Source organism: Phocoena phocoena, chromosome 16 (genome assembly GCF_963924675.1).
Source record: "Phocoena phocoena chromosome 16, mPhoPho1.1, whole genome shotgun sequence".
In the NCBI taxonomy this organism is placed as follows: Eukaryota; Metazoa; Chordata; class Mammalia; order Artiodactyla; family Phocoenidae; genus Phocoena; species Phocoena phocoena.
In genome coordinates, this window is record NC_089234.1 from 7,595,055 (window position 1) to 7,607,815 (window position 12,761).

The window sequence follows — 12,761 nt, forward strand, 5'->3', positions numbered from 1 at the left end:
AACCAGCTCCTAAAGACAGGGAATTTCCTCAAAAATTATCAAAAGATAGAAATGAAGGGGAAAAAAAAGCAAGAAAAGGGGAGGGAAGGAAGAAGGAGTCACCCTGCATCCACCCCACACCCACTTTTCCCATCTTCTCTGCTGATTCTGTTAAGTCAGAGACGCACAGAGCATGACCCAAAGTGGCCATAAACGACTCTCCCTGCAGCTGACTCACCCTTTTCCCAGTGAGAAGAGCACAGGATTCTCCAGCTCCATGAGCACCTGGAAAGCTTTATTCATGTTTTGATAAGAAAAGCCTTCTCCTGCATCTGCAATTACGACACAGTTTGGGTTGGACGTGTCGATCTGATCAAATTCCGAGCGGACTCCTGGTGAGACAGAGAGAGAGAGAGAAGGATAAAGCCCTGGCTGACATGGTCCACCTCGCATCTCCTTCCAGGAACACCTGTGTCTGCCTCATCTGCCCGGCCCTTTCTCAGATGCTCTTTCTGATCGTCAAGCTGACATGAGAGGTGGGCAAGGAAGGGGTGCTATTCCCATTTTACAGATGAAGGAATTCTGGCTCCACACAGAGTGTGTGTTAGGATCCTGAAAGATGATGGGCCCGCCCCTGGCACCCCCACTCCAACACCAGCATTACCCCAGAAGTTCCCTTAGTTCAAAACCATAGGCAGGGGACTTCCCTGGTCATGCAGTGGTTAAGAATTCACCTGCCAATGCAGGGGACACGGGTTCGATCCCTGGTCAGGGAAGATCCCACATGTCGCGGAGCAACTAAGCCCGTGAGCCACAACTACCGAGCCTGCACTCTAGAGCCCTCGAGCCACAACTACTGAGCCTGCATTCCAGAACTACTTAAGTCCATGCGCCTAGAGCCCGTGCTGTGCAACAAGAGAAGCCACGGCAAGGAGAAGCCCGCGCACCGCAACAAAGAGTAGTCCCTGCTTGCCGCAACTAGAGAAAGCCCATGCACAGCAACAAAGACCCAGCGCAGCCAAAAATTAAATAAATAAATTTAAAAAAACCCAAAACTCAGGTATCTATCAACAGGGGAACGGATAAACAAACCATGGGATGTTCACTCAATAGAATGCCACTCCCCAATCAAGAGGAAAAGACCTACTGACACATGCAACCAAACAGTATGTTGGGTGAAAGAAGCCCTGCACACAAGGAACGGTTAACTCAGTAGGCCTGGGCTGCTCAAACCCTGCACATCCAAAGAAAGGCTGTCTTCAGATCAGGCCCACCACCACCTCCCGGGAGATCACCTCTGAGCCCTTGGAATATCCTGCCTGGAAAGAGTGCTTTCGTGTGTCTGGGGCCCTGGGCCATGCTGCATCCGTTTGACACCTGGGGGCCTGGAGACAGAGTAGCCAAGGTCAGTCACACGGGCGCTGCATGCCTACCTGACTGACCCTTAATAAAAAGCCTGGGCACAAGGCTGCAGTGAGCTTCTCTGGGTGACCACACCTCAGGCGTACTGTCACGCATCGCGCTGCCGGGAGAATGAAGTGCATCCCAGCACAACGCCCCCGGAAGTTCGCGCCTGGATTCTCCTGGTCTCTGCCCACGCATCTCTTCCCTTCGCTGAGTTTAATCTGTATTCTTTCGCTGTAATAAACCATAACTGTGAGTAGGACAGCTTTTCTGAGTCCTGTGAGTCCTTCTAGCAAATCATCAAGCCTGAGGGTGGTCTTGGGAACCCCAAAAACTAGATGCTGTGTGATTCTATTTATATGAAATTCTAGACACAGTAATCTGATTTATAATGGAAAAAAATCCAAACAGTGGGTGCCTCTATAGGGGTTGGGGATGGGGACTAATAGGGAAGGGCCTTAGGGAACTTTTGGGGTGATGGTAATGTTCTAGGTCTTTTTTTTAATATATATATATAATATATATATTTTTTGCGGGGGGCTGCATTGGGTCTCAGTTGCGGCATGCGGACTCTTAGTCGCGGCATGCACGCGGGATCTAGTTCCCCAACCAGGGGTCGAACCCGGGTCCCCTGCATTGGGAGCGTGGAGTCTTACCCACTGGACCACCAGGGAAGTCCCAGTAATGTTCTAGGTCTTGATAGGGGTTTGAGTTACACAGATGTGTGCAGTTTTCAAAACTCAGCAAGAGTACACTTGAGATTTTTGTATTTCGTTGCATGTAAATTTTACATGAAAAGAAAAAACTAAACAGATTGAACTCTAGTTAACGATGTGAAGTGTTTAGGGGAAGTGTACCAATGCCTGCAAGTTACTTTGAGATGCATCAAAAAGATAAAGATGGATAGATGGCTGGAGGGATGGGTAGATATATAATGAAGAAAATATAGCAAAATGTCACTGGTAAAAATCAAGGTTAAGGGCACACAGATATTCCAAGTAAAATTCTTCCAGCTTTGCTGTACATTTGAAAATTCTCGTAATAAAATGTTGGGGGGAAGATTTATCGACAATAAAACTTGAAAAAGATTCAAAGTCTGAAAAGTCAGGTACACCTATGGAAAACACAGACGCAGGATTACAGGTGAGGAAGGGCACCTGGCTTGCCCTTCAGCCTCTCAAGCTCTAACATCTGCCTGTTGGACTCACTGATGAACGATGCCTTCAAGGCAAACTCTGAGTTTCCCTCTCCCCTTCACCCTGGGGAGGGGAGGATTTTCTTTCTTAAGTTTTTCTGTTTCTTTAAGGACCTGTTCTAAAGACACTGGCAGGGATCCTAGATCACAGTGGAAGCATTTGGAGAAACATGATTTCTAAAGGCTGGGCATGTCGCCCTCGACTGGCGCCAGAGTCGTGGACTGGACACCCGGACCTCCAGGGAGCTCCCTCCATCTCTTGGGAGGCCCACCCCTGTCCGGAGGCGGAAGAGCATTCTTGTCTCTGCCAGAGGTTGGTAAATCAAAACACCAAGTGCAAAGGAGGGAAGAAGGCTCAGTGCAACTAAAGAAAAGTGTCCTGAATTCTGAAGCGTTGCTATGTCTCTTCTTTTTATCTTTCTGGCCGCACCACGCAGCATGTGGGATCATAGTCCCCCGACCAGGGATTGAACCCGCGCTCCATGCATCGGGAGTGCAGAGTCTTAACCAGTGGACTGCCAGGGAAGTCCCTCTTCTTTTTAAATATTCAGAAGGCACCAGGTAATACTGCTCCTTCCTCTCTGTCCCAGCAAAACTCCCCGCTGAGGGTCCAAGGGGCTCTTTTCCTTCATTCAGACCAATATCAGGAAGGAAACCTATGCAGTTTGCCAGACAGCAGGGCTGGTTTTCACAAATATAGTTCAGAAATCTGTGGACCTCAGTCTAGCTTTTCATCCCCCCCATCTGTCTCTCTCTGTCTGTGTGTGTGTGTGTGTGTGTGTGTGTGTGTGTGTCTCTCTCTCTCTCTCTCTCTCTCACACACACACACACACACACACACACACACACACACACACACACCCCAGAGGCTAAAATCTTGCCCCGTTGACAATTCCTTGCCACCGTGCTTCATCCTAGATCACAGAAAGCAAATTCAGGGTTTTCCTCTGAGGAGCCACCTGGAACCTGCCTCCAAACACCCTCCGGTATGAGGCCGGGATGGATGGGCCAGGTCCCCAGCAGGGAGCCCACAGGTGTCAACAGGAGCCACGTGCTACCTCTGTGTCCTGCCCAGTGGTCTGGCTCAGGCGAGAAGGAGCCCCTCCCCAGCCCCCACCTGGAAAGGAGGCGCCTTCACCCCAACCAGGTCCCAGGGCCCGGCAGGCCTACCGTCGTGGATGAGCAGGTGTGGCCGCAGGCCTCGCTCCTTCAGGATCAGGCAGGTGGCAGGGGCCGGGGCGGTCACCTCGTCCTCTGAGATGTCGAAGCCCAGACGCCGAAGCAACCCCACCAGGTCCCCCCGGGACTTCTGCGACTCATTGGTGCAGAACCTCACCTTCAGCTGGGACCGCTTCAGTCTGGAAGTGGGGAGACAGGTGGAGGGGCTGTCAGCAGGCAGTGTGGCCTGCTGCGGAGGGGGCTGGACAGGCGCTTCTCCGAGGGCGCAGGCCAGGTCGCCACGGGCCCCTGAGCTGGGCCTCGACTGACCCCGGGGGTTTTGGAGCTGGAGCAGACCATTCTCACCCTCACTGTGCTTGGCACAGCTGAGGCTCCCCAAGGTCCCCGCCTGGCCTCTGCCCACACCTCCCCTTCTGCCTGGGACACGTCCCCACCCTCCCCTGGGACACACTGCCCACGCACATGCCAGCTCTCCCGCACTCGACACCTCCTCCACCATACCATGCCGCTCAGCCTCGCAGGGGTCACCTCCGAGCATCCTGGCCACCCCTCTGGACCTCCCATCACAACGAGCATTTCCACTTAGCAACTGAGCTGACTCTGTACCCACACTTTCCCAAATACAAAGGTCAAGGGGCCAAGCTGAGGTGTGTCTCCTCATCACTGTCACCAAACAAAGGTTTGCCAGACAGAGTCACCAGGCACACGGGCGAGTTAACGTGAGGTGAGCCTGGGATGCGTGCAGAGTGTCAGCGGCACCGACATCCTTCCCGTCTGAGCTCACAGGAGGCTCCGTATCCCAGTTGCACCTGGGCAGGCTCACCGAATGCAAAGCCACAAAGCTGATGCCTGAAGAAACGCCAATGAAATAACATTCAACCCGTCTACAGGCAGCTACTGAGCACCTACTAAATGCCTGGCTGGGGTGGGTGCACAGAAACGCCACGGTGTCCGCAGGCAGGCTCTCTGACTCCCAGAGCCCTCGGTCGGCAGGTGGGGCGGAGACCACGCAAAGGAAGGGGGAATCGGGGATTGAGAACAGAGAGGTGCTGGGAAGGACCAAACAGGTGAAGAGACAGAGTGGCCAGGGAGGGTGGGAAGGTCGGGGAGGCCTCCCTGGGGAGGAGAGAGCTCCGGAGCTGAGACCCGAAGGGAAGCAAAGAGGCAAAGGCAGAGCGGCCGGCAGAAGGAAGGGGGGACCTGGTAAGCGTCAGCACTGCAGGTGTGGCCGGGCAGGAGAGGAGGCCGGCGTGGGGGCCGAGCAAGGGGGCCAGTGGGCCGGGGGGAGTGAGAAGAGGTGGGCTGGCCACACCTCTGGCCTGGCCCAGAGCGCACAGCCCTCCCTGGATGAACCCCGGGCCACAGCGAGGGAGCCTTCATATTTGGCGTCTGCAGAGAGCGCGGTGGGGGGCCATGGAAGACACCAGGCTGCAAGTCAAGAGGCCCGAGAAACCCTAGGGAAAAGGTGGAGGGTCTGTATGTCCCTGTCTCCAACCATCCTGTGGGACGCTGCCCCTACCCTGTCTCTATCCAGGTTTTTCTTTCTAACACTAATCAGTATCTCCAGGCGTCTCATTTCTGTATCTGTTCACCGTCTCTCTCCTGGACCCATGTGCTCCATGCGGTCAGGAATGGGGCCTGCTGGGCGCTCCTCAGCACCCCCAGCGCTTCACACAGGGCTTGGCACACGGCAGGCCCCCGATAAGTGTTTGCTGAATGACTGAGGTATGGAAAGTCCAGATGACAGCTGGTGAGGGGGACCCTTCCTTAGGACCACGCCTACTGCTTCCCCCAAGGGTGCCCTGACGGAAACAGACAGGATTCAGTGGTGAAGACATGCATTCCCACGCTACAGTGAGCTTTCAGACCCTCTGAGCACTGGAGTGGACAGGTGCGATTTGGAAAAAAATTGGCAGATCTACTGACAAGGCGAACGCAGAGAGGCTGACAATGTCGTAATCAATTCTTTCTTAGTATTTGTCTTTCCTAATCAGGGGGTTATGAATTATCAATTACATTTAGTGGTTAATTGCCCTTCATAAAGACAGCTTTTGTATTTTTAAATTAGGCAGTTAATACATTGTAACTAATAGCATCACCTTGTACATTACGGGCAGATCTTCACTGATTGGCACCCGGGATGTGCGATTGCACCCAAGTTAATGGAGCAGTTGAGAGAAGAAGGCAGGGGGTGCCGGGGGACTACTTATTCCTAATGGATTATGATGTGACCTTCTCAGAACAGTGAGCGATCGGTGTGACAGTGAGGTGACAGTGCCTCACATCTGCTATTCCAAACACGACTTCGATGCCCATAAAAAAACGAGTAAATAACAGAACTCACTTCAGGACACTTCAGCCACTGTTCTCCTTTGAAATACAACATAAGTTCATCCAAAACACATGTTTTAAAATCAAAGTACTAGTTTTAGGATTGAATCAGTCCCTGGAAAGTGGCGGGAAATGCTTGGGGAAGGCCCCTCCCTGTGGGTCTGTCCCTTCGTGCCCCTGACCGCACCCCCTTTTGACTTTCTGGCACAAGTCCCAGGTCCTCTCTCTTCATTTTTCTTAGTTACTAAAAATAACAGAAGTAGGGCTTCCCTGGTGGCGCAGTGGTTGAGCGTCTGCCTGCCGATGCAGGGGACACGGGTTCGTGCCCCGGTCCAGGAAGATCCCACATGCCGCGGAGCGGCTAGGCCCGTGAGCTATGGCCACTGAGCCTGCGCGTCCGGAGGCTGTGCTCCGCAAGGGGAGAGGCCACAGCAGTGAGAGGCCCGCGTACCGCAAAAAAAAAAAACACAGAAGTATTCATTATTATTATTAAAATAGTAAAGCATGAATACAACATTACACTGGACCTTGCCTTGGGGCTCAGTATCCATGATCTGATTTCATCCTCACCCCCTAAGGGAAGAGCCCCCTACAAACACCCTGTGTCCCCTACATGCACCCCCCAGGGCCCGGTGCCTGGAGCACAGGGGGCCCTAAGCACATGTTGAGAAAACAAGCTGAGGAGGCAAGAGCCACGGTCCCCGTTCCAGAGACAACAGAACAGAGGCTCCGGGGCGGGGGGTGGGGGGGGGGGGGCAGAGACCCGAGAAGGTTGCTTGGCTTATAAGCAGCGGAGCCCACGGGCCCGCAGCTGGCCACAAGGTGGCGGCCCAGGCTCTGGTCCAGGGGGTGAAGGTGCTGGTGCTTCCCCAGTAAGGGAGGCACCTGCCGGGGCAGGCCCAGCTCAGCCCTGCTGGGCAGGACACTGAAACCTTCCCAGCGTGCGGAAGGGTGTGCATGGGGCACACATGTGCGTGCACAGGGGACAGAGTGTGAGAAGGTGGGTCAGCACTGAAGGGGAGGCCCTGAATGGCCAGGGCTATGAGCTGAACTGTGTCCCTCCCACAAAATCATATGTCGACTCCCTCAGGAGGTAATGAAGGTTGTTAAGTGAGGACAGAAGGGTGGGGCCCTGATATGACAGGATTAGTGTGCTTATAGCAAGAGACACCAGAGATCTCCCTGCAAGCACAGAGAACAGGCCGTGTCAGGACACGGCAGAAGGTGGCCACCGAACAAGCCAGTAAGAGGACTCTCGCCAGAGACCCACCCTGCCGGCCCCTTGGTCTTGGATGCCTAGGCTTCAGAACTGTGGGAAGCTAAACCTCCGTGCTTAAGCCCCCAGGCCGTGGTATTCTGTTATGGCAGACTAAGACAGCCAAGGAACCAAAGCCTCGGCATCTCTTGGAGGGGTCTGCTGCCAGAGGTCAGATTCAGACTTGGGAGGCCTGGAACACGCGAATCCAATGTCAGGAAAGCCGGAGCCAGGCGTGGCTTCAGGGCCACGGCACAGTCTGCAAAGGGCCTCCCGAGGGGAGTGAATCCAAAGGATTTCAACATCGGACTGGGCCCAGCTCCAGAACATGACATGTCACCCCATCCCCTGACACCCAAGAACCCTGGGCACAGGGGGCCTACTGCAGGGTCCTGGCAGCCCAGAGCCGGGCTCTGGCCAGACGGCCCCTCTGAGACCACGGCCTCAGTCCACCGCACCCTCCCCAGACCCCCTGAGAGGGTGGGTACTTGCCCCTACTTCCCGTGGCCGCAACGGCTCTTTGAACTGACCTTTACCTCATCCCGGAGGCCAGGACAAGCTCTGAGTGACGACGTCGCCTGATGCAATTACCAAGCATCACATGAACTGGTCCCTTGCAAATCACCTCAGACCTCACACATCTGCTGGCTGTCGGCATCTGCCAGGGGCGCTCATCCGAAAATAATGGAGACCTTCTCATTATCGCTCGTAGCAGGTAGAGTGCTAGGACGATTATTGGACATCCTGACTGACCTTGGCATTGCTCCACAGCCTGATGCCCTCTGGGCTCGCCAAAGAGGGGCTGGGCAGGGGGCGAGGAGGCTGCCCTGGATAAGGCCCCTCCTAGCTCGGTCCCCACCCCACCCCACCCCAGCCATCTGTCACCTTCATCTGACCCGGAAGGCCCTCTCATCACCCTGAGTCTTTGCGTTCACCCTCCTCTATGGCCAAATCCTACCCATCCGTCAAAGCCTGGCTCGTATGTCCCCTCCTCCAGGAAGCCCCCCAGACCCCGGCCCCTGCCCGGGCAGAGCCCGTCCTCTTTCCACTTGGCTTTCACAGTCCTTGAAGCACAGCAGTGCTTTTCTATGAGAAGCACTTAACTGATCCAAACTCTGGATCTGATGGGCCCACCTGGTAATGCAACCAAGTCATTCTGCTTTCCAGAGAACTTCAGGAAGAAACCCCACGCTCACTGCTGATCCCGCCTGTGGACGGCACTGCTCCAGCGCCCGTCTCTAATCCTTCCTGGGACAAGGTTGTTAAAGGGTTCCAGAAGAGAAAGCACAGTGGAGCCGGAGGATGGGCCTAGGCACAAGGGTGAGGAGTGAGTCACGCCTTCTGCAGGCGGAGGAACAAATGCCTAAGAAAGATGCTCTAATACTGAGCGGGAGGCCAGGTGGCCGAGAGGCGACCAGGAAGTGCTTCCGAGTCTGATGCCTGTGGGCTGGTCCCGGTTCTGCCACTTAATGGCTGTGGGACCTCCACAAGCTGTTTCTTCTCTCTGTGGCTCAGTTTCCTCATCTGGAAAATGGGGATGATAACAGCCTCACATTGTGAGGATCCAGTGAGATCTGCAGTGCACTTGCTCGGGCCTGGCCCACAGTAAGTGCTCACGGAACGTAAGCCGAGAACATCGGCCAGTGGCTGGCAGGCAGGCTCCCCCAACCTAGTTCCCTCCCCGCTCTACCTGACCCAACTGCCCAGAGCAGGCAGGGCACTCACCCACCTCGCCCCAGCCACCCTGTGACCAAGCAGCGAGGCGCATGGCAGCTGCCACAACCTCCCCTCCCCCGCTCTCACCACCTGCGCCCACGTGGGGCTCCGAGAGGCACGGGCTGGGTCCTACAGAGGGGGCACGTGTGGAGGGTCTGGGAGGCCGGGCTGATGGCGACTCCCAATCTCACCCCCGCCCCAGGGGAGGGAACCCAACAGGACGGCGACGGGGAGGAACCCTCAGGCTGGGTGGGTTCCTGGGTGGGAAGGTGAGGCTGCAGGCTGGCAGGTCAAACGTGAAGTGACGAATGAGGTTAGCACCCAGAGGGGATGCGTGACTTCTCCCCCATCGGAGAGGAAGCAGGGTTTGTGTTTTTTGATTTTGCTCATCACAGGCCCACCCTGGGCTGAAATTCTGGTCTCCTACCAGAGCCACCTCTATGTCAAGTAGCCTGGAATCCTCTCCTGAGACAGAAGAAACTCATACCAGGAGGGAAGGGAGGTGTAGGGGAGGAGAGGGGCGTCTCCCCTCATTCCTGCCTCCCTGACCCAGGCCCGCTCTGCCCCTGGGGCTACAACTCAAGACGCTACCTGATGGGGAAGAGGCCCCTGTTACTACTGAAATGGCCACAGCTGCAGATATGCTTCAGTTTCTCAGAGAAGGAAAGAACACCCACAACACCTCGGGGGGACATTATGAACCGAAACTCGGGCAGCAGCGCCCAGCCGAGACCTTCAGAGAACATCAGTCTCAGCTTCCCCATCCACCAGCATCAAGATCTCGTTACCTAGCAGAGCTCCACGGCAGCGCCGGCCACTGTCTGATTTTGAGGTCTGTGGCTGCTTTCCTTTTAGAAAGCCACAGAGATTGAAAACACACATTTGGAAAATTGAAACTCGCAAAGTGCATATTTGTTCTAAGAACCCAATTTTTTAAAAATAGAAGGTCAAACAGGAGCCCATGAACAGAGCAGGGGCAGTTCTGCAGTAGAAAAATACAGTCATAAAGGAAGGGATGGAGGGAGGGAGGGAAGGAGGAAAGAAAGAAAGAGAAATATAGTCACACACACACCAAGGGGCACCCACGTTGATTCTGAGAGGAACCAGGTCCAGCTCCCCATGTGCCCTGATGTAGGGCCTCAGCTTCGGGGCAGGGAGATGCCTTCTGGCTGGAGCAGCAACAGAAGGGCTTTTCCCCCATGAGAATGGGGTCTGGCTCCCCAGTTGGGGTCCGGCACCTGCACCTTGCACATGCCCTTGGCCAGGCATCCATAGGCCAGACTCTTGGGAGTCTTGAGTCCCAACCATGAAATGGGGTAACAGTAGCGTCTAGCCTTCTGGCTCTCCAGGGTGGGGCACAGAGGACGCGCCATGAGCCCTATCATGTGCCGGCATCACCACGGGGCCACGAATGCTGAGGGACACCGGTAAGGCCTCTGCCAGTAGCTCTGGCTGGGCCTGCTGCATCTCCCCCTTCTTTCCACCAACCCACCAGAGTAGACATTTTGGCCAGGCTGACAGCCAGCTGCTAGGTCCCTGGAGGTCCCTCCCACTCTCCATCAGACACTCTGCTGGGCAGACTGTGTCGTCAGAGTCCAGGCAAGAAACAGAGTGCAAAGTCTGGACAGAGAGAAGAGAACAAGAGCAGTGGTGACGCATGGAGGTGGCCCTGGCTGAGCCTCTCAGGCCGGGCTAGCCAGCCAGCGACCTCAGGGGGACAGCAACGAGGTCAAACAGACATCGGGCAAGCCTGAAGCCAGGGCCCTTACGAAACACGTGGCACACCTTCCACACCCGTGGCTACCTCACCCGCCACCCAGTATGTTCTCTCTGACCTGCCTGGGCCTCTGAGCTCAGATCAAAGGGACACGCGGAGCCCGCAACATCACCTTACTAGTTACTAATAAATTCCATTTAGAATGAAGTGCATGGGAGCCTAGAAGCCAGAGGAGACCCTGGAGATTATCCAACCTAGTGGCTCCTTTCGCAGAGGGGGAGACTGAGGCCCAGAGGGATACAAGGAACCTAAGGGCACATTTCTGGGAGCCATGGGTTTTTTGGTCCACTCCCCACCAGCTAGCCCTCCCCTGACGTGGTCACAGGCTGGTCAAGTGCTGGGCGCTGCAGGGGACGGAGCCAGGCATTCTCAGGTAAGGTGGGAGCCTGGCTCGGGAAGCAGACACACCCTCAGCACCTCTGCCACCTTGTCCCTGTGTGACCAAGGCTTGTCACCTAACCTTCTCCAACCTCAGTTTCCACATCTGTAAAATGGGGCACCAGCAGTAGCTACTTGACAGGACTGTCCTGAAGCAGCTGGCATGTTGCAAATACTCAGTGAATGACAGTGAAGACGATGGTGGTGACAATGACAACCACACCTCTAGCAGGCTCGGGGCTGGGTGCTGGGGACATCTGGGCCCTTGAGGCAGGTAGTCGGACAAGAAGACAGATGCCCAGGGAACTGGGACAGCCGGAGGAGCCAGCTGGTGAGGGAGGCCTGCTGGATGGAGCCCAGAGAGCTTCGCCCAGGGCCACCATTAAGAAAGAGGGCAAAGTTCAACCCAGCAAATGGAACCTGGGGTAAACTGGTGCTGGCTCATCCTAGCAGACATCCCAGAGTGCCCAGGACAGAGGGAGCCCCAAGAGCAGTTACAACAGCTCCCCACAAGAGGAAACTGAGGCACAAAAAGGCTAAGGAACTTGCCCAAGACCACATGACAACCACAGGGCAGAGCTGGGACTCGAAACCCAGGTCCTCGCCCACAAGAGCTGACACCTACCTTCCTTTAGGGGCAGCACCTGCCCTGCTAAGGGTCTGGCCCCCACTCTCCTTCCTCCTGAGGTGGCTTTGAGCAAGCCCTATTCCTCCTCTATAAACAGGGCTGCATCCTGCCAGCCCCAGGGTGGCGGGAAGTCACCCTGCACAGCGCTACAGGCAGGGGCCGGGCAGGGCTTTGCCAGTACGGCTTCTCTGTATACCCTTGGGGGGCTGGGGGATCAGGACTCCACCTGTGGGCCCCATGAGTGACCCGTGCCATGCTCACCTCCTAATCAGCCAAGGCCTTCCTACCAGAGGCAGCATCTTTGGCATAAACCGTTAACTCTGCTCCAGAACCCCCAGCCTGGCTGCCCTTGATTTCCATAGGGTGGCTCCTGCCCAGCGAGGCTGAGATCAGAAACCCAGAAACAGCCCTTGTCGTGACAGTGGAGCCGTGGGTGGCTTCACAACAATGTCCCTCGGTTTCCCTCCACGCAAGTCAGGGTCACAGTTCTATTACTGCTCTACCTGAGGGCGGTTGTGTCTCCTTTAAGTCTCAGAACAAAAATGGTATTTCACACATTACTCTGTAACTTTTTCACCGGCTATATGCAACATTCACCTCATATAAACTAATGTCAACACCAAACAGAGCTACCTCACGCTTTTTAACTGCTGGGGAATATTCCGCAGTCTGGATAAACCATAATTTATTCCCTTGTCCCCTCTTGATAGACACGCAGGTTGTTTCCAGCCACAAATATAAAATTATTCACATATGTACTGTTGAGCTGTCCACTGCCCCAGACTTTAGTACTGTTATTTTTTTTTAACATCTTTATTGGAGTATAATTGCTTTACAATGGTGTGTTAGTTTCTGCTTTATAACAAAGTCAATCAGCTGTACATATACATATGTTCCCATATCTCTTTCCTCTTGCGTC

General features: G+C 54.9%; 1 protein-coding gene across 2 annotated transcripts in view; it reads right to left on the reverse strand.

Moving 5' to 3' along the window:
• Positions 1 to 12,761, reverse strand: part of LHPP (phospholysine phosphohistidine inorganic pyrophosphate phosphatase) — a 134,964-nt gene that overhangs the window by 114,217 nt on the left and 7,986 nt on the right. For both annotated transcript variants that reach the window (XM_065894509.1, XM_065894510.1), the window contains exons 2-3: positions 3,749 to 3,936; positions 218 to 371 (exon numbers count right to left, since the gene is read on the reverse strand). In XM_065894509.1, coding sequence (XP_065750581.1) covers positions 218 to 371; positions 3,749 to 3,936 — 342 coding nt within the window. The remainder of the gene's footprint in view (positions 1 to 217; positions 372 to 3,748; positions 3,937 to 12,761) is intronic.